Source organism: Pseudorasbora parva, chromosome 2 (assembly GCF_024679245.1).
Source record: "Pseudorasbora parva isolate DD20220531a chromosome 2, ASM2467924v1, whole genome shotgun sequence".
NCBI lineage: Eukaryota > Metazoa > Chordata > Actinopteri > Cypriniformes > Gobionidae > Pseudorasbora > Pseudorasbora parva.
The window spans coordinates 18,106,646-18,134,330 of record NC_090173.1 but is presented as its reverse complement, the minus strand read 5'-3'; the positions used below and the strand labels follow the sequence as shown (position 1 = coordinate 18,134,330).

The following is a 27,685-nucleotide window of genomic DNA, read 5'->3' as shown; positions in this document are numbered from 1 at the left end:
ACAGCCCTGATCAGCCACGTTCTGCCGCATTACTACCCCTCGTGTCTGTGGCACACATTAAAGCTGAATGGTACAAACCGATTTGGTATGCGACCGTTCTATTTTCGGTGACCTTTATGGAGATGGCCCTGAGGGCTTGGGTAATCTAATTTAGCTTGAATAATATTGCCTGTCATTAGGAAATGCATACAGTCTATTCAGCTCCTCCTTAATCATTGCTGCATATAATCTGAAACCAATCACCATTGTCTTTCCATTAGGAAGCTAAAGCATTTAAAAGAATCAAATTGTTAGCCATTTATTCGAATTCAAAGGGGACTAATGAAACAGTCGCGACATGATGAGATTGATTTCGCATTGTGACTGTCATGTACTTGCGACGTGCTCAGTGAGGTGTTCACGATTGTAGAAGAGTTTCCCAGCTGGGCTGTGCGGAGCGACGGTGTCATGCGGAGGTGAAGATCCTGCCGCGTTGACGATGATTGTGACAGACCGGGCGAGATATTTCTCATCTGCAGTTAAGCTGTTGCTTGTGACCCTCAAACATCAGGGTCTGCATGATGAAACTGTACCACAAAAAAGAAAAAAAAACATTGATCCTGTATTCACAAAAAAACAAAGGTGTTGACTTACCAGAGAGGTCAAGGCTGCAGGTTTGTGTGGGCCTATTAGCATCTGCTGGTAGATGTGAAAACTAACAAGCATCTTTTTTCTATGACCAAATATATTTTCTATATTCCAAATTTGCTGAGCAATTCATTTTTAGTTAGAGTGCCAGAACTCAGTCACTGTTAAACTTGCGCGTGTGATTTGATTTGATTCATACAAATGAATAATGCTCAACTGAGACATTACCATTGTCCACATTGTACTTGATCCTGTATCGCTGCTCTCTCCTTGTCATCTCACTAATACGCCAGTGGGCAGGGCCAAAGCTGCAAAGATGAAGTAGGCGTTGATCTTCTGCCTGTAGATGGGCACACTCCACAACGAGTCATTCGCTGGGCTTGGTTAGCCCTTGTGCGTCCCTTGTGATACCCTGAAATTTTGAATATTCCAATCTAATATGATTTCTGACCTGTAAGGGTGCCAGAATAATAATCTTACACGGTGTGTTAATAGGCCAGAGGAGAACTGGCACCCCGACTGAGTCTGGTTTCTCCCAAGGTTTATTTTTCTCCATCATGCCCTGATGGAGCTTTGGTTCCTTGCCACTGTCGCCTTTGGCTTGGCTTGCTCAGTTGGGGACACTAAAAATATGATTAAAGTTATTCAACTTATTATACAAATAAAATGTATGAATTAGGTCTTATTTAATTCTATAAACTTAAATACTGATCTGCCAACATTGTTGCTATATGATAAATTAAAATAAGCTGATAACATCACTGTTTTCTCCAGTACGACTGTACAGCCAAATCTAATTTTGTCGCAATATTATCCTGTTTGACACTGTGAAGCTGCTTTGACACAATCGTGATTGTAAAAGCGCTATATAAATAAAGTTGATTGATTGATTGCGTCCTAATGGACATTTTTGTCTTTTTCAGTTTTAATTTTTTTGATAACTTTGCCTTTGGTAATGCTAACTGCATAAAATTTGCCACAGGTGTGTATTTTTATTGGAATTTTAATATTTAACCACCATTTCCTTTAAAAAAACCTAATTTGCACTAGGTACACAAAATACTCATACTTAGGGCCATAAGGACAAAAATGTCCACATTGAAACCCATTAAAACTGCTATTTTAAATCCTGTTGCCATTTAACTATAAAATGATGCAATCTTTGATAATAGGCTTTTATTCTGTTGGCAAGCCTTCAAAATTTTAATTTTTAATTATTTTTTTTTACCAGATGGTGCCATTTTTTTTTAGGTTTGGCGTATAAAGCAAATACTCACTTTATTCCTGTTTTTTGTTTATGCATATTATGAAACCAATTTGATAAAATATGCAGCTATAACCGTGTGGGTGTGTTGGTATGGATGTTAGATGTGGTGTGGATGTATCTAATAAATAAAAATATCTGTGTAGGTGTGCAGGTGTGTGCTTGTAATATTTGAGAGAGAAAAACTCAACTACAAATCACAAATCCAAACACTGTTTGCTCGCATCTAATGGGGAAAAGCTGGCACTGTGCCCAAACCAAATCTTTCTGCCAGCTCATTTTTTGAGATATCAACCTAAAATTTGGAACACAACTTTTTTAGATTTATTGCTTTGATTTTCTAGTTTTAGAGCTCAACATGTAATATATATATATAAAATATTATTAATAAATCACATTTCATCAAATCATCATAACTCTTTTTTGGTTTCACTTTTTCAACTTTTTTGACTTCCTCAATAATAATCTGCCAAGGGTCTTCTTTAAAAGGGTCATCTTTTTTCGACATGGACATTTTTGTCCTCTATAGACCTATGTGTAACTTTTTTAAATTGATGCACAAGGGTTAAAATAAAGCAATTTTTCGACTAACAGGATTTTCTTATAGTATGATGACCTCTTATATCTCAAAGGCTCAGGGAAAATTTGAGTTCTACTTAAGTGGGTAAAAAAAACACTGAGTTCAGCTAATTGCACTTAATATAAATTAATATAGATATATAAATATAAATGTAATTTATATCTTAATTTAATAATTTAATTTAATTGCACATAACATTACATTCAATTTGCACAAGTGTATTCTTTTCTGTAATAAGAACCTTTCTGTAAGTGTACTCCTTTTTACAAGGTGCATGTCCATGAACTGAGTTGATGGGAAATAATGCCAACGGTTAGCTTTCATCAGGTCTAATATAGATCTTGGATTTAGCATTAGAAACTGTACACTTCACTTAGCTTGAACCTTCTGCTAAACATCTTTTGCATTTCACACATGGAATAAAGTGAGTTTGAGTGTGATTAAAACGTTTCAAACATTCAAACGTTTCAAATGTAAAAGTAAAACAGCTTTTTGGCTTTTGTTTTTGCTCTGATTAATCACTGAACAATTGAACTTGTATGAGCTGCTGAAATAAGCCAATCAGAGCAGAGCTTAACATTAATATTCATGACCCTTCCAAATAAGACAAAAACAGAGCATTACATCCTAGGGACATACCCTCCACATACCTTCTATGTAGATATCAGAGAACAATTGAACATATTGTTTCAAATCACTCTAGGGCACCTTTAAATGCATGCTTGAGCTGTCTTGACTCAAAGCAACTTACATATCAGTGCCATAGTTTTTTCTCAAGTATGAATCACATCACTATTCAATACACCTGCTTCTCTATTTTTTAAATGTCACCTGCAGATACAAATTAAAGGACATCTCCAGTGAGAAATGAACCTAAAGGTATTTAACACGTGGTTACCGAGTAGATCGTTCTCTGGGATGCGTCTGGGAGAGACTCGTCGAGACTGTTTTCCAAGATGGCTGCTATCTGCATATGCATAATGTTCTGTCTTTATAAAGTATCTTCTTATGAAACGGTTTGTACACTTACAAAGTTCTCAATGCTTCGGTTTGCATGTAGGGACCCTCATTGTGCTACCGTGTTAGTGTGAGGCTATTTTGAGCCTTGTTAGTGGTATTAACTAGCGATTTAATTTTACTACTCTGTGCCCCATAGACTAGTGTTATAAGCTAATCTGTTTTTAGAGATAAAACTCTTTATATTCGATTTTCATTCAAATGCATCCCAGAGAACGATTGACTCGGTAACCATCTGTTAATTACCCCTAAGGTCATTTTTCACCGGAGTTGTCCTTTAAGGCAAAACACATCATTTGTTTAACACCTGCTCAGTATTTAGCAACCCATTTTTAACACAGCCCATTCCCTTTGTCGCTCACAGGTAGGACAGAAATGACTTTCTAATTAGGATGAGTGCATAACACTTTAGATGGGGAAACAACTGATATAAATGTGGTGGTTTTCAGTATATTTCAGATATAAATGGAGGTGAATTAAAAGGAAAGGTCACACTTTATTATTTTGTTTGTCCACTTTATTCACTCTACTAAATATAAGTAACTTCATATCAACTCTCATTGGAGGATTGGTTGACTGTTAAGTTAGGGTTCGGTGTTAGGGTTCAGGTTAGTTGGCAAGTAGTTGCAAAGTTTCTTATAACACTAAATTAATAACACTATAGCACTAAATTTATGATCTAAGTTATTCAACTAAATATACAAATAAAATTAATTAATTAAGTCTTATTTAATTCTAAAAACTATGATCTGCCGGCATTGTCGCTGTATGATAAATTGGTATATGCTGATGACATCACTGTTTTCTCCAGAACGACTGTACAACCAAATCAAATTTTGTTGCAATATTGTCTGGTTTAACACCGTGAAGCTGCTTTGAATCGTCATTGTAAAAGCACTATATAAATAAAGTTTATATATTTTTGATTGATTGATTGATTTCTTGTATGTATGTTTTGGGGGTCATCATAATTAAGTTTTAGAAGGTCTACTACTACTCTAATGACTGCTAGTTGACATGTAGTTACAAAGTTGCTTATAGTAAGTAGAATGTCTAACGTTGACCATTAAAATAAAGTGTTACCAAAGGTAATTGAGTCCAGAGACAAAATGGAGTCATATGGAAACCCATTTCCACCATATTAGAAAATAAAATCATAATGTCTATGATACACAGGGCAACTTTTTGAGCAATTCTGATGTGATGTTGCTAAATATTTTCCCATTGAGAATGGACAACACGTTTCTTTTTGGATGCCCAGATAGAAATTTGATGCCCATTCTAACCATTTTATAGTCTAAAGAACCTTTTTGCACTACCTTTTGTGCAATGGAAAGGTTCTTTGGATATTAAAGGTTCTTCATGGAACCATACACCCTGCAAAAGAACCATTTAAGAACCTTTATTTTTAAGAGTAGCAACTCTTATCGGCAACACAGCATCTTTCGGCAACATTGCTCAAAAAGTTGCCCGGTGGGCCCGTGTGTCATCAGCTTGAATCATAGCCTAAGTACATCAAAAATAACATACCAAATCATAATATGAGATGAAAAGTAAAATTATGACATACTCAACCAAAAATTATGACATACTAAATGGAAATTATTACTTGAAAAGTATATGACAAAAACATCAAAATTATAAAATGGTCACAATGACTTAGAAAGTCAAAATTTCGACATACTGAATCAAAATGACTTAAAAAGTCAAAAGTGACTTAAAAAGTCATAACCATGAAGTAAAATGTTGAAATTATGACATACTAAATCATAATTATAAGAAAAAATATTATCTCATAATTGTTTTTCAACTCATAATTTCAATTTTGCATGTCATAATTTTCATAATTATGACAAGTCAAAATTATGAGATTTAAGTCAAAATTGTGTTAAAAAATTTTTATTATGAAAACATTTGAAATTATAAATCATAATTATGAGATGTCAAAACTGACAAAAGTCATAATTATGAGAAAGATGTGAAATAAGGAAAAAATGCCAATTATTAGATAAAAAGTTGAAATTATTACATTTATTAGTTTTGAAGTTATCTCAATTTATTTTATAATTTATAAAAAGTATAATTATAATTCATAAAATTTTAAATGTTATACTTTTTAGAATTATGAATGCCATAATTTCTCATAATTATGACTTCGTTTGTGGTAATTTTAACTTTTTATGTTGTAATTATGATAATCATGACCTTTAAATGGAAAATAATAATAAAGAAACCAAATCTCACCGTTCATCAGAACAATAACACTGAACAAAAAGCTGGGATTGAAATAGCTGGCTGATGTAAAGGTTGTAGATGTAAATGCTCACCGTTGTAATGAAATAAGTGGTTCTTCTGATTTAAAAATTCCTGAACGACTGAAGCACGAGTGGCGTGTGTGTTTGGAAACAACCTCTGCCCGGCATATAAATCCCTGTCGTATCCTAGCTACCACACAGAGCCTGTGGATGAAAAATACATTCAAGAGAGCTCTCCATCTCAATGAATGTGTCCAGCATTATTCACACAACATGCATCAGGCTCAGGGTGCAGTTCCCCAACAGAACGCCTCAGCTCAGGATAGCTGCTCTCTTTCCACCTCAAGCAGTCCAATTTTGCCATGTGCCATTTTTTGACACGTGTATTAGGCGGCGAAAGACTTGTCACCAAAGAAAAATGGGCCAGAATCTTGATAAGTGGGCCACGGCGTTTTATAAAAAGCTCAGACTTAATGTCGGTTTAAGCTACGCTACATTATTAACATGTAAGGGGAACTCAAATGCGAGGGATAGGCCTGCTACATACAGCATATTTACATTCTCCATCTTCTACAGTGAGTGGCAAAAAAAATGATTCAACAAATGACCAGCGGTGTGAAAACCCCCATGGGAAACTTTCTAGTATGTTTATCTGCACTGACGTCTGTGGGAATAGTAGTCTGCAACTATAAAACATTTCTACTATGTTTTTCTGTACCTTGGTTAACATGAACAGAAATGTGGTGTAAAGTATCATAGACAGAAGATTTGACTTTCTCTTGACTATTCTAATATCAAACCACATTTGAAATAGAATATACAGTAGCAACACCGCTAATGTTATCCTGGTAGAAAAGAACCTGATCATCTTTAACATGCACCTTTAGCATTTTGAACACCTGCTGAATATATTGTAGTGCCATCAAAATAATATTATTCAACTGAGACATTTCTGGGAGGGAATTAAACCCAATCATTCTGTAATGCGACTGGTCTGTTGGTTAGCCCAGTTAGCCAATCACATCCTCTTTATTATAGGCGAAGTCACGGACGTTTTTTGTTGTATTCAGTAAATGTGTTGGTATTTTTTTCAGGTAAAACGTGTATGTGCCTCAATTGAGTGCATACGCTTTAATGCACATTTTTAGAATTTATGCACATCTTTTCCATCCTGCATTACGTAATATCCTAGCCTAAAAATCTAGACGCACCCTAGCGGCAGCAAATCTAATCTGCCCACGAGTGTCGTCTAGCAACTCTCAATACACTTCTGAGCTGGAATAGTCTTACTCTGGTCACGCCAATCACATCGTGTATAGAGTCGGTGGGCGGGGCTTAACATTATGACGGCCGAGTTGAGTTTGCGTGCTACTAGTAAACACAGAAGCTGGCGAACGGCAACGGTCTTTCGAATCCGCTTTGACCGCGACTCTGGAAGACTTGAGGTTAAGCTTTTCTCTGAGAAAAGAACAAAGAACGGCACTGAAGTCATTCTTAAAAAGGGAAGATGTGTTCGGAGTTTTGCCGACCGGATACGGCTAAAGTTTAATCCATCAACGAGCTCTGGTTGGTTGTAGCGCTATCCAATTGCGTGCACGGCGAGAAAGACAACCGTTTATCCCGCATCTCGGATTGAGCCCTGTCAATGGTGAGTTTCCAGACCAGACATCTTGATGTGGGTCTGGCTTGTCAGGCTAGTAATATCCTAAAATGTGCATAAACAGGGTTTCTGCAGGTTTTATGAAGGTACATTTAAGACATTTTTAAGACCAATTAAATAACATTTAAGGAATAAATTGAAGGGAACATACATAACACGTCAATACGTTCTCTAAATGTCTAAGCACACAGCGAGTTTTATTAGTGACACTTCAAAGTTTGAAAATAGAATTTGCAACAGATCACTTTTTAATTCATTTTTACAACAAATAGCTTGATGTTTAAGATAAGAAATCTTGTGAAAGTTTTTGAAAGTGATTTTATTAAAACAAGAACAAATATCTGTCAATGGGTTCATAAAATTCTACTTAATTCAACTGCAAATCATTTTCATACCCAATGACAGATATTTGTTATTTAAGCATCAACTCGCTTAATTTTGTTAAATTTTGGTTAAAAATAGACTTAATTTCTTAATTTTGTATGTCAGGTAAATGTATCTTTATTCAAGGATGTTTTGAATGTGTACTGGAAAACACAAATCCTGAGGAAGAACATAATATTTTGCAGAATATGGAATTTAGCAATTTTAAACTGCTTTATGAAGATATTTTTAATGAAAAGATTCCTGTCCTTCCATTGACAGTCTAAGCAACTTCCATGTTGTCGCTTCAAAATGTTCATGAAAAGATCGTAAAACTAATCCATATGAATAAAGCAGATTATTCCAAATTTTCTGAAAAGACTTGATGATTTTATGTGATGAATGAAAGTCTTACGGGTTTGGAACAACATTAGGGCGAGTAAATGATACTCAAATGAAAATTCATTTTTGGGCGAACTGTCCCTTTAAGTGTACAGACATACCAAAATATGACACATTCTGTGACATTCCTCATTATACAGTGAATTCCATTTTTATGAATGGATTCATGGATTGTGAATTTCGGGCCCTATAATTTGATGCTATGATATTGAATTTAAGACTTTCTGCTCCAATTTAAGACTTTTTAAGACCCGTGGAAACCCTGATCAAATGAAATCAGCTAGTAATGCTTGCCATTGCAAGTGACACCAATAGCTGTTAATCTCATTTAAGAAACCTACATGAAAGTAAAATTCAAATGCAATTTAAAAAAATCAAAGCTAACAATAAAACTGGAGTCTCCTCCTAATACTGAAATCCGTTTTGATATCAAGGTATAGTTACAGCCTCACACACTCACTGATGGGGGAAAGTAGATCATCTACTAATAAAAGGAAATTTCCCATGAGCCTCTTGGATCCCGCGATCAAGCAACGGTAGCACAGGAAATAATTAAACTGCCTTGGAAAAGCGAGGCACAAGACAAATGAACACAACAAGCCATCAGCATCCAATCTTGCAAAGAGGAAAATGAAATTCAAGACATGTGAAATGTTAAATGTCTTGCCTAATGCATTGAACCATAACAATTCATTTGAGTCTGTCTTTGTCATTTCAGAATGTTTACTATAATAAATGAATCAGTCGTGAGCTTCAGCAACAGTAAAATCCCAGTAACATTTTTATTTTCAACTGAAATCCATATACAAAGATAAAAGGATTTCAAAAGTGTACCTTTAGGGGTACAACAGCTTATCAATATCCTTAAAAGGACATCTTTGTACATGTTTTACTCCTAAAAGTTGCATATACCCTACAAATTTGTACCTTTTCGGTACTACAATGAACAATTTCTGGTAAAAAAAAGGTACAAATGTGTCCTTTTAAGGGTAACACTAACAGTGACAAGCGGTCACTTTTTTATCTGTGTGTATGTATACAAATGGCCTTTGCATGGGTTATTTTACAATAGTTTCACATAATGTTAGTATTGCTAAAACTCTGTATAATGTTAAAAATAAAGAGGATTTAAGGGCTACACCACAAGTTGAATTATTTGCATTTGAAATGATTATATATATTATACATCATATTTTTATATAAAAAAATATATACTATATATTCTTTTGAGTATTGAGTAAAAATTTGAGTAAAAAAACCCGTAAACACACTCAGTCATATCTAATTCAAAATATACATCCGACTCTTTAGCACGACACAATCGGCAATGAAATGGACGGTGATCGCTTTTGGGTGTTTTCTTCACACAAATCAGTTTAAAATAAATAAAAGTAAATAAAATTATGCTGGCTGATTAAATTGGGAATCACACCACAACATGTTATAATGGCAAAATTATGACCCAATATAACATTTCATTGTTAAGGGCATGAGAATGTTATCTCATGCCCAACACATCTGTGTATGACACCAAAGATTTATCATTGAAATCAACGGAGTTCCCTGGGCATCGAAAAATCATGCTTTGCATTAAAAAGCGACACAGAGGGGTTATGACCAGGCATCAGTTTGTAAGTTGAATATTTGTGCTTTTTTTTTTTAAAAATAATTTTTTACTTCATCAAAATTATTTTTGCACTTGCTATGTAAACACACATAAAAAACGATTCGACAATGTTAAATGGTCCTGAAAAAAATATATTGTCAAAAATGATGCATTGGAATGGGAAACAAATTTCATCTGATGGAAACATTTGGTACTGCGCCCAAACAAAATCTTACTGAAAGCTAATTTTTTGAGATATCAACCTCAAATTCCGAACTCAACTTGTTTAGATTTATGGCTTTGGTTTTCTCACAGTTTTATAGTAAAACATGTTTTGGAAAATATATATCTCATAAAAATTTTTGAAAATAGTATTTTTGTACATTTTTCATACCAATAAAAAGGAAAAATCCAAGTGTCCTCTTTAAAAAGAGTCCCAACTAAAGTCTGTGCTCCATGAACTTAGCATGAACTGTGGGTTTGCCTATTCCAGCATCTTGGGCCATCAAAAAGAGTTCATCACAAAATCACATACATGATATTACTTAATAATTTCATACAGATGGGGAAACTCTAAAATAGAGACCTGCTGTCCATCATCTGGTATTTCTTGTGTAGACAGTTCCATTGATTATTATGTAAAAGATCACATGTCCAATACATGTCCTCTGTGCACGGCTTCTCAAAACTTTTTTGTTAAATGCTGCAGGTTTTCCAATATTAGCTTATATTTTTCTTTTTTCTGGCTACATCATGAAGGCAGGTCTAAAGTCACGGCCCACCATACTAAATGACTGTCTTACAGTGTGAGAGAGAGAGAGAGAGAGAGAGAGAGAGAGAGAGAGAGAGAGAGAGAGAGAGAGAGAGAGAGAGAGAGAGAGAGAGAGAGAGAGAGAGAGAGAGAGAGAGAGAGAGAGAGAGAGAGAGAGAGAGAGAGAGAGAGAGAGAGAAAACTAGGGCACTATTATCTGGCCTCTTTTCCCAAGCAGAAGCAGAGATTTGTGGACACACTCGCTGGAGTGAAGAGATAGCGAGTAGCCGTGCGACTTTTAAGTTGTCTGAGAAGTAAACTAAACCAAAGCATCAATTCAAGGGAAGAGGCACTTTCAAACTACACCACAAACTCAAAGCTCACTTATCTTCAACGGTCACCATGCTGGAGGACAAGAAGACCAAGGTGAAGATCACCTTCCTGGTTATCCTGGTGGGCATCTCGTCCATGTTAGCGGCAGTGGTGACGGACCACTGGGCGGTTCTGAGTCCCAGGGTGGAGCAGCTCAACACCACCTGCGAAGCGGCCCACTTTGGACTCTGGAGACTGTGTAAAAAGAGTATCTTCATTGTGGAGGAAGACCCTCAGGGCAAAGGCTGTGGCCCTATCAGCCTGCCAGGAGGTAAGGAAATTCACATCTACTTCAAGTTATTTCTCATGAACGCCATTAGCACACGTCCAATCGATGTAGCCCAAAGGCATGGATCTGTCTTCCACATGACGTTTTTGGAAGAGCACCTCGTTCATCTTTAGTTTTGTAAATGGAAGTTGAAGCCAAGCCTACTCTCATCTTACATGCAGTGCAAGAATGTTCAAGGTGAAAAGTTTCTCTCTGTCCAGAGATCTGCATTTAAACATTAATCCGCGAGATGGGTGGGAGTCTGTTCTTCAAATTAAGGGTATATTATTTTTATTGTACTATTTTGAATTGCTGAGTGAGCTCAGTGACCTGGCTGCTAATGAACTGAACAGGGGCTGATTTGCTGTTTATGATGTCATTGGGTTGTTTAAGGATATAATACATGGGTTAAGATGATTAATGAGCAGATATGTGGATTAATGGAAGGCAGACGAGCTGTATCTACCTGTGGGAGATGGGAAATAATTTGACTGTTCTTTGCGCTGCTCTATAGGGACGGATCAGCCTCATTTCATTCCTGCGCACAAACTCATGAGGTCAAATAGATTGAGGAGAAGATGAGCGACCGAGCGAGTATGAAAAATTAAATGCAGTTCAAGCAGTAAAGATTGTGTGCATTAATTGACAGAACGTCGAATAACTGCCTTGAAACCTTCTGTTCCTGACAATTAACCGTCAAATGCACTCAAATGCAAGCTTATGTCAACATTTAAGTCTTGAGAAATACAGACGGCAGGTTATAGATCAAATATCACAAAAATTATAGTATTGTGGATGGATGATCAAAGTATCGAGTGGATGGATGGAAGGATGGAATAAAGGGCTCTGAAATAACAGAAACAAGCGGAATGAATAGGTAATTGCCTACAGACTGTCACCTATTTGATGGAGGGGGCAGTAAAACAGGCATCCTCTATTTGTCACACTTCAGGAAGACCTGCGGAGATAAACAGAGAGATAACTCCCGGCATGTGCTCTTGTGAATGTCTGGGGAGAATCTCATCCTCAAGCAAAACCTAAAGATTTCACATCAGCTATGGATGTTGATGGCAGAAGGACAGCGGCCTGCAGTTTCAATTGATTTAAACCCTAATCATCCAGCAGCTTTTTATCTTAGATGTGTTGACAAATGGCTAATTCAGCAACACTATATCTCGTCATCCAGCAAGTAGCAAATGCCATTGGACCATTTATGGATCTAATGACCAATCATCTCTTATGTGTACATCACACAAAATTACCTTTTGTAAAGCAGCAAGCTCCAACCTGATTGTATGGCTTTACGCAATTTCCAGGAATCAGAATCTTCCAGAATAACTCCATATAGGCTAGAGTCAGAACTTCTAAGGATGAGGAGTCAAAGGTTTACTGGCTTAGATAGTTGCTTTCAGCTGTGATCTTCGAAAGGTCAAGACCTGGTAGCAAGAAAATAAGATATCACTAAAGGTGCCCTAGAATGAAAAATTGAATTAACCTTGCCATAGTGAAATAATAAGAGTTCAGTACATGGACATCACATACTGTGAGTCTCAAACCCCATTGCCTTCTATTTCTTATGTAAATCTCGTAAATCAAAAACTAAACAGAAAAAAAAGTGCTTCTCAACATAAACCCAACTTTGATGTAAGCGTTGGGGATCGTTTATATGCACGCCCCCAACATTTGCATCTGTCCAAACAAGCCGAATCTACTGATGGTAAACAAGACACTCGAAGATAACAAAAACGGCTCTCATGACACATGGTTGAGGTTTATTATAATCGGATACCACAACAAATCGTTCCTTTGTTTGGCCCATTTCAAGCAAGCTTCCCTCAGCGTCTTAAACTGAAGAAAGGGGCAGCTATATTCCTGCAAGCAGTAAGTAATTTATCCACTTATTGACTGTTAAACAATTTCTGATTAAATTAAAAGTTTCTTAGGAGAGACCGCATTGTCTAGATGACGCAAGATGCTAGTACAGTAACAATAGGAAACTCCAAATACCATACAAAACTAAATAGTGTGTCTAATGACAAAGGTTAATATTATTTTTTATTACAAAATACAACCGTAGATACTTTGCTTACAGATCGTTCACCCGATCCTTCTAGCAAACGTCACATTTTCCACCATATAAGTTAAAACGATAGTCAAATGGTGATTGATAAAATGCATCTTACTTGTTTATTTGTGTTTTCATATCACCCGTGTGCGAGAGAGAGCTCCCATGCATATGGTTGCCAGATTGGACATGTTTAGGTTAATCACTGGATAGTATACGACTTCTTTTAACAGAAAAGCTCTGTTTGGTTGATTTAATTATTGAAATCTGGAAACCGCACGAACGCGAGAGCTCCATATTTCTCCATAGATATGTATATATTTCTCCACATATCTGTGGCTTTCTCGCGTGCGTATGATCTAAAAAGACCAATAAACAAGTAAGCTGCATTTTATCAATCTCCATTTGAGATGTTTTGCTTAAAGTGTGTCATTTAGTCGTTCTGTGTTGTGTCAGGAAGGTCAGGACTCACAAGTTGAACAGCTAAAGTGCTGTGAGCTGCTGAAATAAGCCTATCAGAGCAGAGCTCAACATTAATATTCATGACTCTTCCAAATAAGGCAAAAACAGAGCATTACATCCTAGGGACAATTTATAGGATTGTAAATGGACCTGTAAAACTGTATCTGGACAATTTTTGCCCTTAAATAAGCCACATACCCTCTATGTAGATATCAGAGAACAATTGAACATATTGTTTCAAATCATTCTAGGGCACCTTTAAGTACACCTATGCATTACTCTCTTGTAGCCACCGCTAAACGTCATGTAAAAACAGTAATGGGTCAAGACTGGGTGGTTCTTAAACTAAAAATAAACTGCAGTGTGTACTAGAGTTCATGCCAATAGTCATAAATCCGCCTATGCAAGACTATCAACATATGGACTAGCCATTTTTACCATTATAGATCTCATTTCTGAGCTCAGTTTATTAGTAATGTCAACATCAGTCAAATGAACAAAATCTGTGGTTCATCAAACATTTCCTTCCTCCCTACTGTAAAATGCAGCATAAACCAGCATGAATTCCATGTTGGTCCCAGCTTGTTTACGCTGGTTAGATCTGGTGTTGGTCTAGATGGTGGACCAGCGTAGTCATGCTGCTTTCTAGCAAAGCTGAACCAGCACTACCACTTTCCAAACTGGCCACCAGCAAACCAGCAACCACCATTTGGAACTGGTCCCAACATGCAAAACATACCTTATGATGGTGAACAGCAATGCTGGATTTTTCAGTTGGGGACTGCACAGTACCAGGACTGTTGGCATTACATTACTCTTACCAAACCCCACAGCTCTCACTTTAGACCATTTGGAGATAAGCAGTTCACTCAGGTGGTGGCTTGCAGTCTTGGGAGACACCTGCTGATATTCCTGGCCCAGTGGGACATTTTGTACTGGAAAGGGTTAGAAAGCACCTAACCCTGAGGCTCCACAGACCCCTTACAGAGCACAACGGGTCAAAGTGACGTCCCATGAGACAAGGTGTGGCCCAGTTCACACACCTAGTACTGCAAACACTATTACCGGCATGAGGAGTGGTTAGATTTGGATAGCCTCTTGAACTGCACAGAAGAAGTCATGAGCCAAAAACATAGAATTTAAGCAGTTATATTTCTGCTTGCGCAATGATTCTTGGCTTTACTCCCAGACCTGCTTCTCACAGAGGGATAAGAAGAGCAGTGAGTGTTGGCGAGACTCATCAAGTTCTTCAAGGGAATCAAGCATTCAACACTCATTCAGCACTCGTGTTAAAATGTCTCTCAAGCCTTCCAGTGGAGTTGATTATGTTAATATAACCATTTTAAGCCAATTTAACAATTTGAAAATGGAACCACTCAGTAGATACTGATAGAGTACTTTATGATTTAATAGTGAAAGAAAAGGATAGTTCACCCAAAATGTAAAATTCTGTCATCATTTACCACCAATGTTGTTCCAAACCTGTGTTAACAAATAGTGTTGGCCCCGATCCGGGTCACATCTGGTACATGTGGATTCAGCACGTACCAGATGTGGACCGGATCTGGGCCGACATGATGTTTCTGTCTGGAAGGACACCAGACGACATTCTCTCATGTCTTGTCACCAAAAGCAGATTTTCAATAAATAACAACATGAACTGTATTTTTTTCCTCAAGCAAAGTTATTGTATGGCTTCAAAAGACTTGGAATAAAACACACGTGTCAAATGACCACTATGAAACTTTTGTCATTTGTGGAGTTCGACGGTCCCAAATCACTGTATGTGTTCAGTGAATGAAAAAGAGCTGTGTGAAGATCTACTATAAATCTTTTGTTCTCCACTGAAGAGAGAAAGTCATTCATTTTGAACAACATGAGGGTAATGACACAACTTTTATTTTTGGGTTGACTGTTCATGTAGTACCTTTGTGTAGCAGGGGCTTTTTCTCTGTTGGTCAGCCTAACCTCTGCAAAGGCACGAGGCCCCGGATGAAGCCACTTCCCTTGTGTGACCCAGATATAAGCCCCCTTAGCAGATTTTCTGCTTTAAATGTGTGCTCCTCCGCTCACATTGACCCAGAATCTAACGGTCACTCTACAAGTGGACAAAAGAGGACATCTCTGTTTTCATGAGCTACTGCTCCATATTTACAGGGATTAAAACAGCACAGCCACACTAAAGGCAACTTGTCATGCATTGATGTTTTGTTTGCATGAGCCACAAAATGGAGCGAGCTTTAATCAAGATGTAAAAACCTAAATGACAGCCATTGCAACCCAGCAATCGACCTCCTCCCTGAAATAAGTGCTTCCATTAACAAACCTGCGAGGTCAATGATACGCCCCAAATCGCTATTTTCGGCTCCTCATTTTTGCACCGCGGTGTCGCTGAACTGAAAAGACTCATTCTATTCTTTTAGTTATAATCATGCTGAAAAACAGATCTGCCTACATGCAGAGCAAGGAGCAGGGCACAGGTTTCGCATTCGATACGTGCCCGGGGGGTGGTGGGGGGGAGGGGATGACAGATTTGTCAAAAGTGGTCCTTTTATCTAGAAACCGATTCGTGATCACTCTGTCCTTGTAAATATCTGTCAAATAAATGACCGGCGCTAGGTGAAGAGGACATGAAACATAGAGGCACATCAACAAAGCCCCATCAAACCCTCTATTGCCGCAAAGGGCTTGAAACACAATTAAACCAAGTCTCACATCGTGGGATGAGGGTACTGAAATGCTAACGCAGGGTTATTTTTTGCCCAGACAACTGACCACGACCCAACACATGTATTAGCCCACACATGGCAGCAAACATTATGGCCAAAGGCTCTCAGAGGCCCGTCATGAGATGAACTCATCCACAACAGCTTGCACTAAGGGCCTGTGATGGGAATAGTCAAATAAGCTGAGTAAATCTCGGTCTAAAGCAGCACGGCGCAACGCATCCCATTCCCTCTCCTCAGTCAGTCTGCTTTTACTAATAAAGCTAAGACCAGCCTGTTGCTAGGTAACCTATACATAGGCCTCCACCATCCCCCTACTTGTGGTGGAGATTCTTGGTCCAGCGTTACAAACAGCTTCTCTGTCAGTTCCCAATCTCATGTCTTTCCCCAGGCTCAGGGGACGCCGAGGTTGCTTTACGAGTTTAATCTAAGGATGAGATTCCTACCGCACAAAGTCTTATATTTAATGAGATTGCCCTGGGATATTCGAGATCGAGACAAAGGACTAATTTTGCGAACTTGTGAGCACATGGGCGAGAAGCTTACTTCTGAAGGGCGAATATTAGGAAAGTGTTGTTTTGTCAAGTTAGTGGGGGCGAAACAATGAAGGGCAACAAAGCTTGTGACATTTCATCAGCTAATTTGCCTCCCAAAAAAACGCATTCATGAATACCAGCAAGAAAGCTTGCGCAAAGTAATCACATGGCCTCTGCACATAACTCACAATTCATGATCCATTCTATGGACACACGAATGCCTGGCTTGTTTGTGAGCACCCGGCTATGGTCTCTGGAGAAATTGTCAAGCAGGCTCATTGGTAGTTTGGATGCATCGTAATGACAGCACCTGCAACCCTCGGCTACAATAACTGTTTTCATCTTGTTTTGCAGTCAAGAACTGCTCGTACTTCAAACACTTCACATCTGGGGAAGAGGCTGAAGTTTTTGAAGTAAAGACCCAGAAAGGTAAGGTTTTCCGCCTTTGAAATCACGTGAGGATATTGCAAAGGTTACACTTAAAACCAAGCAGAGATGAGTGGATAAGAACGGAATTAGGAATTTAAATGGACTGCAGTTTATTCAACAGACAGGAATGATACTTCAAATGTTGAGGAGAGGTACAAGCCATCTTATTTTTGCTCGATAAATGTCAAACAAATCCTGTGAACTTGCACTGAAGGACCGACCCAAGCCATATCTAGAGAGCAGAATATTAAAAAGTTTATTTTTGATATAGGCTAGTAAGAATTTCGTTAAGCCGTTAAGCTTGGCAAAGCTGCAGTTTCCTCCTAATCTCGAACCGTTTATCCTTCTAATCTCCTCCATATCGCTTTGAAATACAGCATTCGGTGTATAATTCAATAGGTTGATACGTTTTGTGGTCTGCGCCAGCTCGCACATTTGCCCCAAATGGAAAGCTGAATCCATCCGTCTGAATCGTTCCCTATACCCTATAAGGTGCATGTGTGCCATTCATCATGTTGGGTTGTTTGAGTGGGTCCAATTTCTGGGGTTGTCCATTTTCAACCTAGCCTAGAAATCTGGACGCACCCTAGCAGCAGCAAATCTACCAATCACATCATGTATAGAGTCGGTGGGCGGGGCTTAATATAATGACGTTAGAGTTGTACTTGCGTGCTTCTAGTAAACATAGAAACTGGAGAACGGCGGTCTTTCGAATCAGCTTTGACCGGGACTCTGGAAGACTTGGAGTTAAGCTTTTCTCTGAGAAAAGAACAAAGAACGGCACTGAAGTCATTCTTAAGAAGGGAAGATGTGTTCGGAGTTTAGCGACCGGATACAGCGAAAGTTTAATCCATCAACAAGCTCCGTTTCACCTTCGTTGCTCTGGTTGGTTGTAGCGCTATCCTATCGCGTGCAGAGGGAGTTTGAAAGACAACCGTTTATCCCGCCCCTCGGATTGAGCCCTGTCAATGGTGAGTTTCCAGACCAAACATCTTGAGGGTCTGACTTGTCAGGCTATTTTCAACAACCCAGTTGTTTTTAACCCAACATTTTTTAGTGTTCTAAATATGAATTTTGTCATTGTTTTGGAGCACATTAGCTTATAGTTAACAATAAGACAAAATCATTATGCATCGTTCGTGGAACTTTTTTTCTGAAATGGTTTAATTGGACATGCGTCTAATGTTTTAAAAAAAAGTTATACTACTTGTTTCAGAATTCAGAGAACAATCAAAAGTAACATTTGCATAATGTTTCAAAATGGAATGTTCCCTTAACGTTCACCTAACCAAGAAAAAAACGCTCAGAACTTAATGAGAACATTAGCACGGTGTTTTTTGTTAGCTGGAAACACAATGAGTTTTGCATAAGCAAGTACCTCTCCCAAGTTTTAATAATCTAGTATAGATAAGATGTATAACAAGTATCGAGTTAAAAATGGACATTTCTTGCTCTCTGTTAGATGTAAGGTACACCGATCACAGGCAGTGCAATCTGGTCATTGGCATTAAATCTTCCGCCCTACTTGAGCAAAGCACATCTTGGCTATTTCACACTCTAGCTATGTCATTGAGTTAAAGAGGAATAAAGCCTTATCTGAATTTGATAATGTGTTGAATGCAGAGAGACGTGAAGCCGCCACACACATCCTGAGCCACGTCCTAAAATGTCAATAGTCATTCACACTATTGATCTGTCTGTATTACTAATTAATGATGTTAAACACAACATTATTCTAGAGGTCAGACTGATTAGCCAGATAATCTGAATTAGCAGAGTAGATGAAGTCATCCTTCAATAATTTGGTTGTGAGAACAAGGTGTCTACGGAGTTCTTTTGGTGAAGCAGCTTCATGTAAAACATTGATATTAATAACAAAGAATGAAACAGAGAAATAAATAAACCTGATAAACTTACCAAAGACACAGAGTAACAGTTAGCTTGTGAAACTGTTGCATTTAGCTTCTCTCGCTAAAATAAGTAGTTTTGAGTTCTTTTCTGGGATTTATTAGAAATCCAACATTGCTGTCTCTTAAAGGGATACTTCACCCAAGAATTAAAATTACTCCATGATTTACTCACAAATACAATCAGAGCTATATTAAATATAATAGCGCTATAACCAACCAGAGCAATGTGAAGCGGAGCTAGTTGATAATTAAACTTTCGTCGTATCTGGTCGGCAAAACTCACTTTTTCTTCTTAAGAATGATTTCAATGCCGTTCTTTGTTCTTTTCTCAAAGAAAAGCTTAAAGGTCCCATGGCATGATTTTTTATTATTATTTTATAATGTTTCCTGAGGTGTACTTATATTGTTAGTGTAGTTTTTACATTAAAAAATTCATAATTTAGAAATAAAAGGCATTTTTTTTTCTATACTGATATTAGCTCTCTGGCTTGAACGCTCTGTTTCAAGGGGCGTGTCTGCTGTGAGACTGCAGTGAAAACAACCATTGTTGTGATTGGCTGACATCTTTGCATTTGAAATAAGTAGCAGAGGGGGCGTGGTTTAGTGAAGCAAGCAGCACTGCCAGTCTAGACAGAGCATAGACCGTAAAAAAAAATATGGATGACTCGACATCATCCGTTTCCGCTTGCCAGATTTAAAGCTTTCAGGCGGCCTGCATGGTGCTGACATCTTGGGACCGAGTCTGCGCAGTAGCGATTTTAAAGCTCCAATCTGCTTCCAAAAATCCTGAAAAAAGTCTTAGTGCCTCAGTGACAACTTCAATCAGAAAAGACATAAATCTCAGCTGTCAATCATGACATCACAACCCCTGTTTTTAAAGCATCAAATAACTGACTAAAACTAAACTTATTTTAAAAACGAACACTTGAAATGAAATCATCGGGATGATAACTGCCTTTAATGACATAAACTAACTTTAGGGAAAAAATATTTGAGGTGTAATTTTATTGTTTAGTTTGCCTCGCGTCCATTAGAAAACGGTTAGGGGCGGCTATACTGGGACCGGTCACCGGGAGGCGATCGAGGCGCGAAAGCTTCAGTATCTGAGAGGGAGACTGCAGGCCTGAGACAGAGAGAGATGGAGAGCAGGGGAAAGATTGCTGAGAAAGTGTTATTGTACAGAGTTGTTGAGAGCGCAAGTTTATTTTGTTTGTATCTGAAAGCTCTGAATAAACACAAGTCCTAGTTGCGCCGACCCTTATTCTATGAACTTTGCAACGTTATTTCTCTCACAAAATGCTTTCACCACAACAAACAACAAACACAACATCGACATGAATACAGTAAGAGCTTCTGTCAGACAGCCAGAACTCGGGTTACACAGATAAAAATTTCTAGCCACTTGGGGACAATATTCAGACTAGAGGAACTCATATTAATGTTGACAAACCTCATAAAATGAAAATGTCATGCCATTGGACATTTAACTCCAAGTCTTCCAGAGTCGCGGCCAAAGCCGATTCGAAAGACCGCCGTTCGCCAGCTTCTGTGTTTACAAGTACAGTACAGTAACACGCGGAACCTCCGCAACTCTGCCGTCATTATGTTAAGCCCGCCCACCGACTCTACACACGATGTGATTGGCCTGCCCAGAGTTCGGTTTTTCCAGCTCGCAATTCTATGTAGAGTTGCTAGATGACCTTTGCTGCAAATTAGATTAGGTGCGTCTAGATTTCTAGGCTAAAAATATCTAGCTTCCACTATGCCGCCTACCGTATTCAACTTACGGAAAAAGCACACAAGGGATTTGAGGAAACAATGAAAAAGAATTAAGAACGGTAAAAGTTCTATTGTAGTTATAAAGTAAACTATTTGCACATAATATATTCTCTTAAATATGCACACATTAATTCTTATTTAAGTCTGCAATGCAAAAATTCTAAACGTTTCTTGTAGCGTCAAATTCAGTTGAATTTCATAGTTTGCATCACTTGATACTACGGTTGGTTGCTGAATGTTTTTATCCTAAAACAGTCGTCAAATATTAAATCTTTACTTACATGTTACGACATACTCTTTCACTGCTATAACTAAAGTGTTTCACTGGAATTCACACACATGTGTGTGTGTGTGTGTGGGGGGATTGCAATTTGTCCATTTCTAACTATGTCTATGGTGGTTATGGCCCTGGGGGTTATGGGGAGAGTCTCGTGAGAAGTCTGCAGATTAGAGGGTTCTGAAAGAGACAGGATTTTCTGTTATGCCTGAATGCATAATTGAAGATATGTTCCAAATGAATGATTTAATAATAATGATTCCATTAGATTAGGCTTGGTCTCTTTCTCTGACCGACACGCAGACTCACTGTGATTTTCTTCTGTCAGAGTACAACATCTCAGCTGCTGCTATCGCCATCTTCAGTTTAGCCTTCATGACCCTGGGCAGTCTCTGCCTCCTGGGGGCTTTCGGCAAGGGCAGAGACTACCTACTGAGACCAGCTGGCATGTTCTTCGCTTTTGCAGGTAAACACAATGTTAAACTGAGTTTATACTTTCTTGAATTTTTTTTTAATGGCTTGTATGACTTCCAGCACCACAGTACAGCCACAGTACAGCATCTGATGGAAATACCATAATTCTCTCATGTACAATGTTTATGTATCACAGTTCAAACAATACCAATACAACAGTACCTTTTGTTGTTGTTGACCTTGTGAAAAAGAAGTACACTTTAGCATACTTAAGTAAAAAGAGTATTAAAGAATTAACATATAGTTTAAAATAATTGAGAGCTGTGAACTGAATGTAATGTTTTCAGACACTGGAATACATGTTAATTGAAATTAAATTAAACTGTATTATTAATTTAAATGCAGATAGCTGAACTTCAGAGCGTTTTTAACCAAACTTAAAGGAATAGTTCACCCAAAAATGAAAATTAGCCTATGATTTATTCACCCTCAAGTCATCCTAGGTGTATATGACATTCATCTTTCTGATGAATACAATCAGTTATATTTAAAAAATGTCCTGTCTCTTCCAAGCTTTATAATGACAGTGAATGTTGCTGTTTTTTAAAGTCCATAGAAGTGCATCTATCCATCATATAACTGCTTCACACGGGTACAGGGATTAACAAAGGCCTTCTGAAGTAAATTGATGCATTTGGACCCCTTTTCTGTACGTTGAATACAAAAGACAGCCTACTGGAAGTTAGAAATGTTACTTATTTACATTTTTGGGTGAAATAACCCTTTAAGTAAGAGTCACGGTTAAAGTTACTGCTGAAAGAACTGACTAGCATTTATGTAAAACTAAAATATACTTTAATGTAATTCTATTTAATCTGTATATCATGCATTTAAATATATTTGCAATTAAACATTTGTAATGAAGTTGCAGCTTAGTACATTTTAAAATATATTAACTTTAAATATAACATTGAATGACATACTATACTTCAAATTATAATCAAGTACTTGATTGTCAACAGATCAAAATAAGTGTACTTCTGCAAAGCACAAGACAAGATTACTAAACCCTTAATACATACTTAACTGACATTAAAGAGTTAGTTCACCCAAAAATGAAATTGATGTCATTAATGACTCACCCTAATGTCGTTCCACACTCGTAAGACCTCCGTTCATCTTCAGAACACAGTTTAAGATATTTTAGATTTAGTCAGAGAGCGTATGCAAGTGTATGCACACTATACTGTCCATGTCCAGAAAGGGAATAAAAACATCATCAAAGTAGTCCATATGGGACATCAATTAGTTCATTAGAATCTCTTGAAGCATCGAAAATACATTTTGGTCCAAAAATAACAAAAACTACGACTTTATTCAGCATTGTTTTCTCTTCCAAGTTTGTTTTCAATCCTCAAATAAAGATTCAAACGGTTATGAATCAGCGGATTGATTCAGATCGCCAATGTGTTTATTGAATTATTCAATACCTAATATTGTCGTAGTTTTTCTCAATGGAGGAAGAGAAAACTCTCGGACTAAATATGTGTTGTGAAGATGAACGGAGGTCTAACGGGTGTGGAATGACATTAGGGTGAATTTTCATTTTTAGGTGAACTAACCCTGTTCACTGTTTAAAAGTATACTTAAGTGTGTTAAAGTCTTTAAGTGCACTTAAGCAGCCTTTTTCATTAATATATATATATAATATGAAAGTACAGTTAGTCAGAAAATAAACTTTTAAGATCTAAAATACACTACAATTCCACATTTAATACAATCAAGCACTTCTTTTTTAACAAGGGTGAATTTCACACTGTAAAAAAACAAAAAAAATCAGGTCTCGAATTGAAAATGTTCTAGTGACTGATCACAAATACATTTTTCAGTTGGCCGAACTGAATTTCTGTGAAATTCATCAATTCACAGAATTTCAATTAGACCAACTGAAACATTTAGATGTGATCAGTCACCAGAACATTTTCAATTGAAGACTTTTTTTTACAGTGTACATTTATGCCAACTGGTCGAGTGTCCTGCAGATCAACACTGTTGAAAGTATTTATACGTATTAAAGGATCAACAGGGTGGTGTAAGTTAACGCTGGTGAATCAACCATCAGACACCAGCCACAAAACCAGCATCTTTATTCTCCGTTTGACCTCTGTGACCTTGCTCACCCTCACAGGCCTGTGTATCGTCATCTCCGTGGAGGTCATGAGGCAGTCGGTCAAACGCATGATCGACAGCGACGAGACCATATGGATCGAGTACCACTATTCGTGGTCCTTCGCTTGCGCCTGCGCCGCCTTCACACTCCTCTTCCTCAGTGGCCTCAGCCTCCTCATCATCTCCATGCCACACATGCCCAGAAACCCCTGGGAGACCTGCATGGATGCCGACCCAGACTCCATAGACTAGTATAGCGTCCACCGCTGAGTAAGAGCGCAACTCAACTGACACAGGAGTCATATTAGCCGTGTGAATGACAATGAGAAGCATTGCATTTATAGATGATGATAGTGATGCACTGATATTTTGAACTAAGCACTGACGCAGACGTCTAATTATTTAAAGGGATAGGTTATCCAAAAATGTTGTGGAAACAAGCGTTTGTAAAGATTCTTCAAAATTTCCCATTTTGTGTTCCACAGAAAAAGTAACACAAGTTTGTAAATGCTCGATGGTGAGTAAATGATTTTGGAATTTACATTTTTGGCTGAACTATCCCATTAAGATCTACATGAAATATTTAACATGATTTTTTGTATGTTTTATCACATTTAGTATTCTGAAAATATGTGCTGGATTCATGCTTATATGCAATAGACGAGACAGCTTAGAATGTATGCTTAAAGGGATACTTCACCGCTTTTTCATATTAAACTATGTTATTCCCTTAACTAAGACGAGTTGATGCATACCTCTCTCGTCTGAGTGCGTGCACTTAATCTCTCTGACGCGCGGTGACGATCTGATAGCATTTAGCTTAGCCCACTAAGCCCAGTTCATTCACTATGGTACCAAACAGAGATCAAGTTAGAAGCGACCAAACACCTCCACGTTTTCCCTATTTAAATACAGTTACACGAATAGTTGAACGATCAAGTATGATGACAAAATAAAACGTGACGCTCCTCTAATTGGATTAAAAAGGAGAACTATAATGTATGGCGGAATAGCACTTCTGAGAGTGCTTCGACTCGGCGCAGTAAAAAGTCCCGGCTGAAACACCCTCCCTCACATCCCCCCATTGACAGAAATAAGAGAGGGAGATGAATCAAATAATGAACTACTGGCAAAGTTTACATTGTAGGCTATATTATTTTCTCCATGAGCAGAGATCAGTTGATGTGACGGAGCTGCGAGGGAGAGCTGTAAAACGCGAAAGGCGAAGCTTATATTTAGGGTTATGTCCCTCTTCAAGATGGAGGGGCAACATGGCGACCGACATTCGAACCCCTCACCCTATGTATTTTCAATGGCATATTATAAACTTACGAGAATACTTTATTACTTGAAAGAAGTAAACATACATTAATGAGCACATATATTTGTGAAAGAACTAAGTGTTTTTAGCTAAGAACTAAAAAAGTTACACAGTGTAGCTTTAAGGACTTTTACAAGTTTTCAATCTGTCATTTCTGAAACGGTGACATTGAATGTGCTAATGGATGACCGTAAAAGCATATTGGATCTGCAGTGATATCCAGTGATGATGTATGATCAGTTTCAGCAAATACAGACTGCACTTTAAAGTGAGGTAATCTAATTATGTCACTAGTACAGGTTCATTTAAGCTGTGATATATCCCTTTACTTGTGTCACTCTTGAACTTCCTGCCCTTGAGTGATTGAATCTCAGTGAAGACTGTTAAACCCTGACTAACATTTGTATCTGTTGATGTTTTATTGAAACAGAAAGTTGGGTCAGGACATGCTGGAGTTTGTCCTTTTTTAAAATAGCCAATAGGCTTTCAAACCACGATTTACTACTTGAAATTGCTAGATTGAGGCATATAAAGGGAGAGATATTTTCAAACTCATTTGATTGTATGTTTGGCCCATTTTTTTTCAAAAATGAGGAGGAAATGTGTGTATCTGCTTTATGCTTTCAAGGAGTGTACTCACACTAATAGATGGACTGAAATCCACAATATGTTCATACATAAATTAATATACATGGATACTTGGTGAGCTTATTTTGTTATTTATACGTCTTTGTGATTTTGCGTTGTTTTTGAGTGTACTGAATTTGTAGAAATACGGTGAACCACAGTTTAAAATGAACACTGCCACCTGACACATTCAGGGGCATTCGGTTTTCATCAGTGCTTGAAACATGATACAAACAGTAACAATGGCATCGGTTTTATCATATCAGTTCGAGGCCTCATCCATTTGGGAGTGCATCAAAGTGGATTTTCAGAAAACAGCATCTAATCGACATGTCAACAACACAAACAAGCCACAATCTCCCCCAGTTTCTGTTAAAGCCAATATGGAAGTGACTTACACTGTAATTCCTCGACTGGCCACTAGGGACAAGCTCCAGAAGGGAGCAGAATCTTATGGAGCCCCATGTTAAAATAGCCAACTTTACAGCAGACACGGTTAGAGTCTGGTACAAATTGTGTTTTTGGTTTCTAGATTCTTGGAGGAATGCAAAGGTTTTGCCAGCATGTCGTCGCAATGAAACATTTCTCAGGGGAAAGCAAAACGTTTTGTAAGTGAACGCAAAGTTTCTCTGTGAAATGCAAAGATTTTGTGAGCTGACGCCAAGTTTCTCGAGGGGACGCAAAGGTTTATCAACCAACCGATTATCTCTCTCTTTACTAGTTACAGTACACATTAAACATGCATGAACATCAGAAAGGTATGTTGAAAGATGCAGATCATGTCTCGTGTAATTACAATCAGTATTAAAAAGGTTAAACTTTACTTCTGTCTGATATTTATTAAAGTGGTAGCTGTCATGATGGTAAAAGGGAACCAGCAATAAAGAAACAAAATATATCTGGAAGATAGGCAATCACATTTTATAGTGGAGAATCATACCTTTTAAACAGAAAAACAAAAAACATACCTTAACAAACATATGATCCATTCCTTTCGTTGTCGGTCATCTGAGGTGGTGTGAAAACGAATGGGTTCAGCCGTTTGTTCTCAGGGCGCCGATATTTAAACGTCATTTTCATCTCGTTTTATCCATCTTCGTACAACTGAATGAATTCTAGGATGGACTATATTCTGATTATACATTAAGTATTACACTAATACAGCTACATCAGAAAATGGAAGTTTAAGATACACCAACAAGTGCTATTTCCCCAGAAGGGTTTCCTGCTGGCTTAAATTATTACAGAAGTTCCTAAAAACGTTGCAACAGATACAGAATCAAATATCTATTTGTTGTGCACTTTGATCTTTGAACCTTCACAGACATTTTACATTCAAAAACAGCTGTAATACACACTGCATGAAAAATGATATTCAAAAAAAGCCAAATTGGGGAACTACAATTTACAGTTTGAGGCTGCATTCCTGTATTCAAAACTCTCTCTCTCTCTATATATATATCATAATCAGAGGGCCTTTCTTAGAGCTGCGGCCAAATAATGAACAGAACTCTGATTTAAGAATAAATGTCGATTTTCTGTATGTTTACTGTTAACTTGGTTCCATAATACTAATAAATAAGTGCGTCACTGTCGATAGCTTCAATAAATGTCGAGTTTGTTTGCCTTCTACGTTGATCCACCACCAATAACGATTAATGATTATTTTTTTAAAGTATGCTGATCAGGTGTTGCTTAAAGGTGCAGTGTGTAATATTTATGAGGATTTTTTGACAGAAATGCAATACAATATAACTATGTTTTCAGTTGTGTATAAAGACCTTACATAATGAACCGTTATGTTT

The 27,685-nt window shown here is 37.6% G+C and overlaps 1 protein-coding gene across 1 annotated transcript; it reads left to right on the top strand.

The window, feature by feature from the left end:
* The first annotated feature begins 10,742 nt into the window (after positions 1–10,742).
* On the top strand, positions 10,743–25,949 carry cacng1b (calcium channel, voltage-dependent, gamma subunit 1b). The gene is made up of 4 exons (XM_067457930.1): positions 10,743–11,168; positions 17,309–17,383; positions 21,678–21,815; positions 23,952–25,949. Exons 1-4 carry the CDS (start codon positions 10,928–10,930, stop codon positions 24,182–24,184), a joined length of 687 nt encoding a protein of 228 aa, XP_067314031.1. The 5' UTR covers positions 10,743–10,927; the 3' UTR covers positions 24,185–25,949.
* The last annotated feature ends 1,736 nt before the right edge of the window (positions 25,950–27,685 follow it).

Coding starts and splice junctions, on each gene's coding strand:
- cacng1b (XM_067457930.1), top strand. CDS start 10,928: ATGCTGGAGGACAAGAAGACCAAGGTGAAGATCACCTTCCTGGTTATC. Junction 11,169..17,308: donor CCCTATCAGCCTGCCAGGAG/GTAAGGAAATTC, acceptor CTTGTTTTGCAG/TCAAGAACTGCTCGTACTTC. Junction 17,384..21,677: donor TGAAGTAAAGACCCAGAAAG/GTAAGGTTTTCC, acceptor TTCTTCTGTCAG/AGTACAACATCTCAGCTGCT.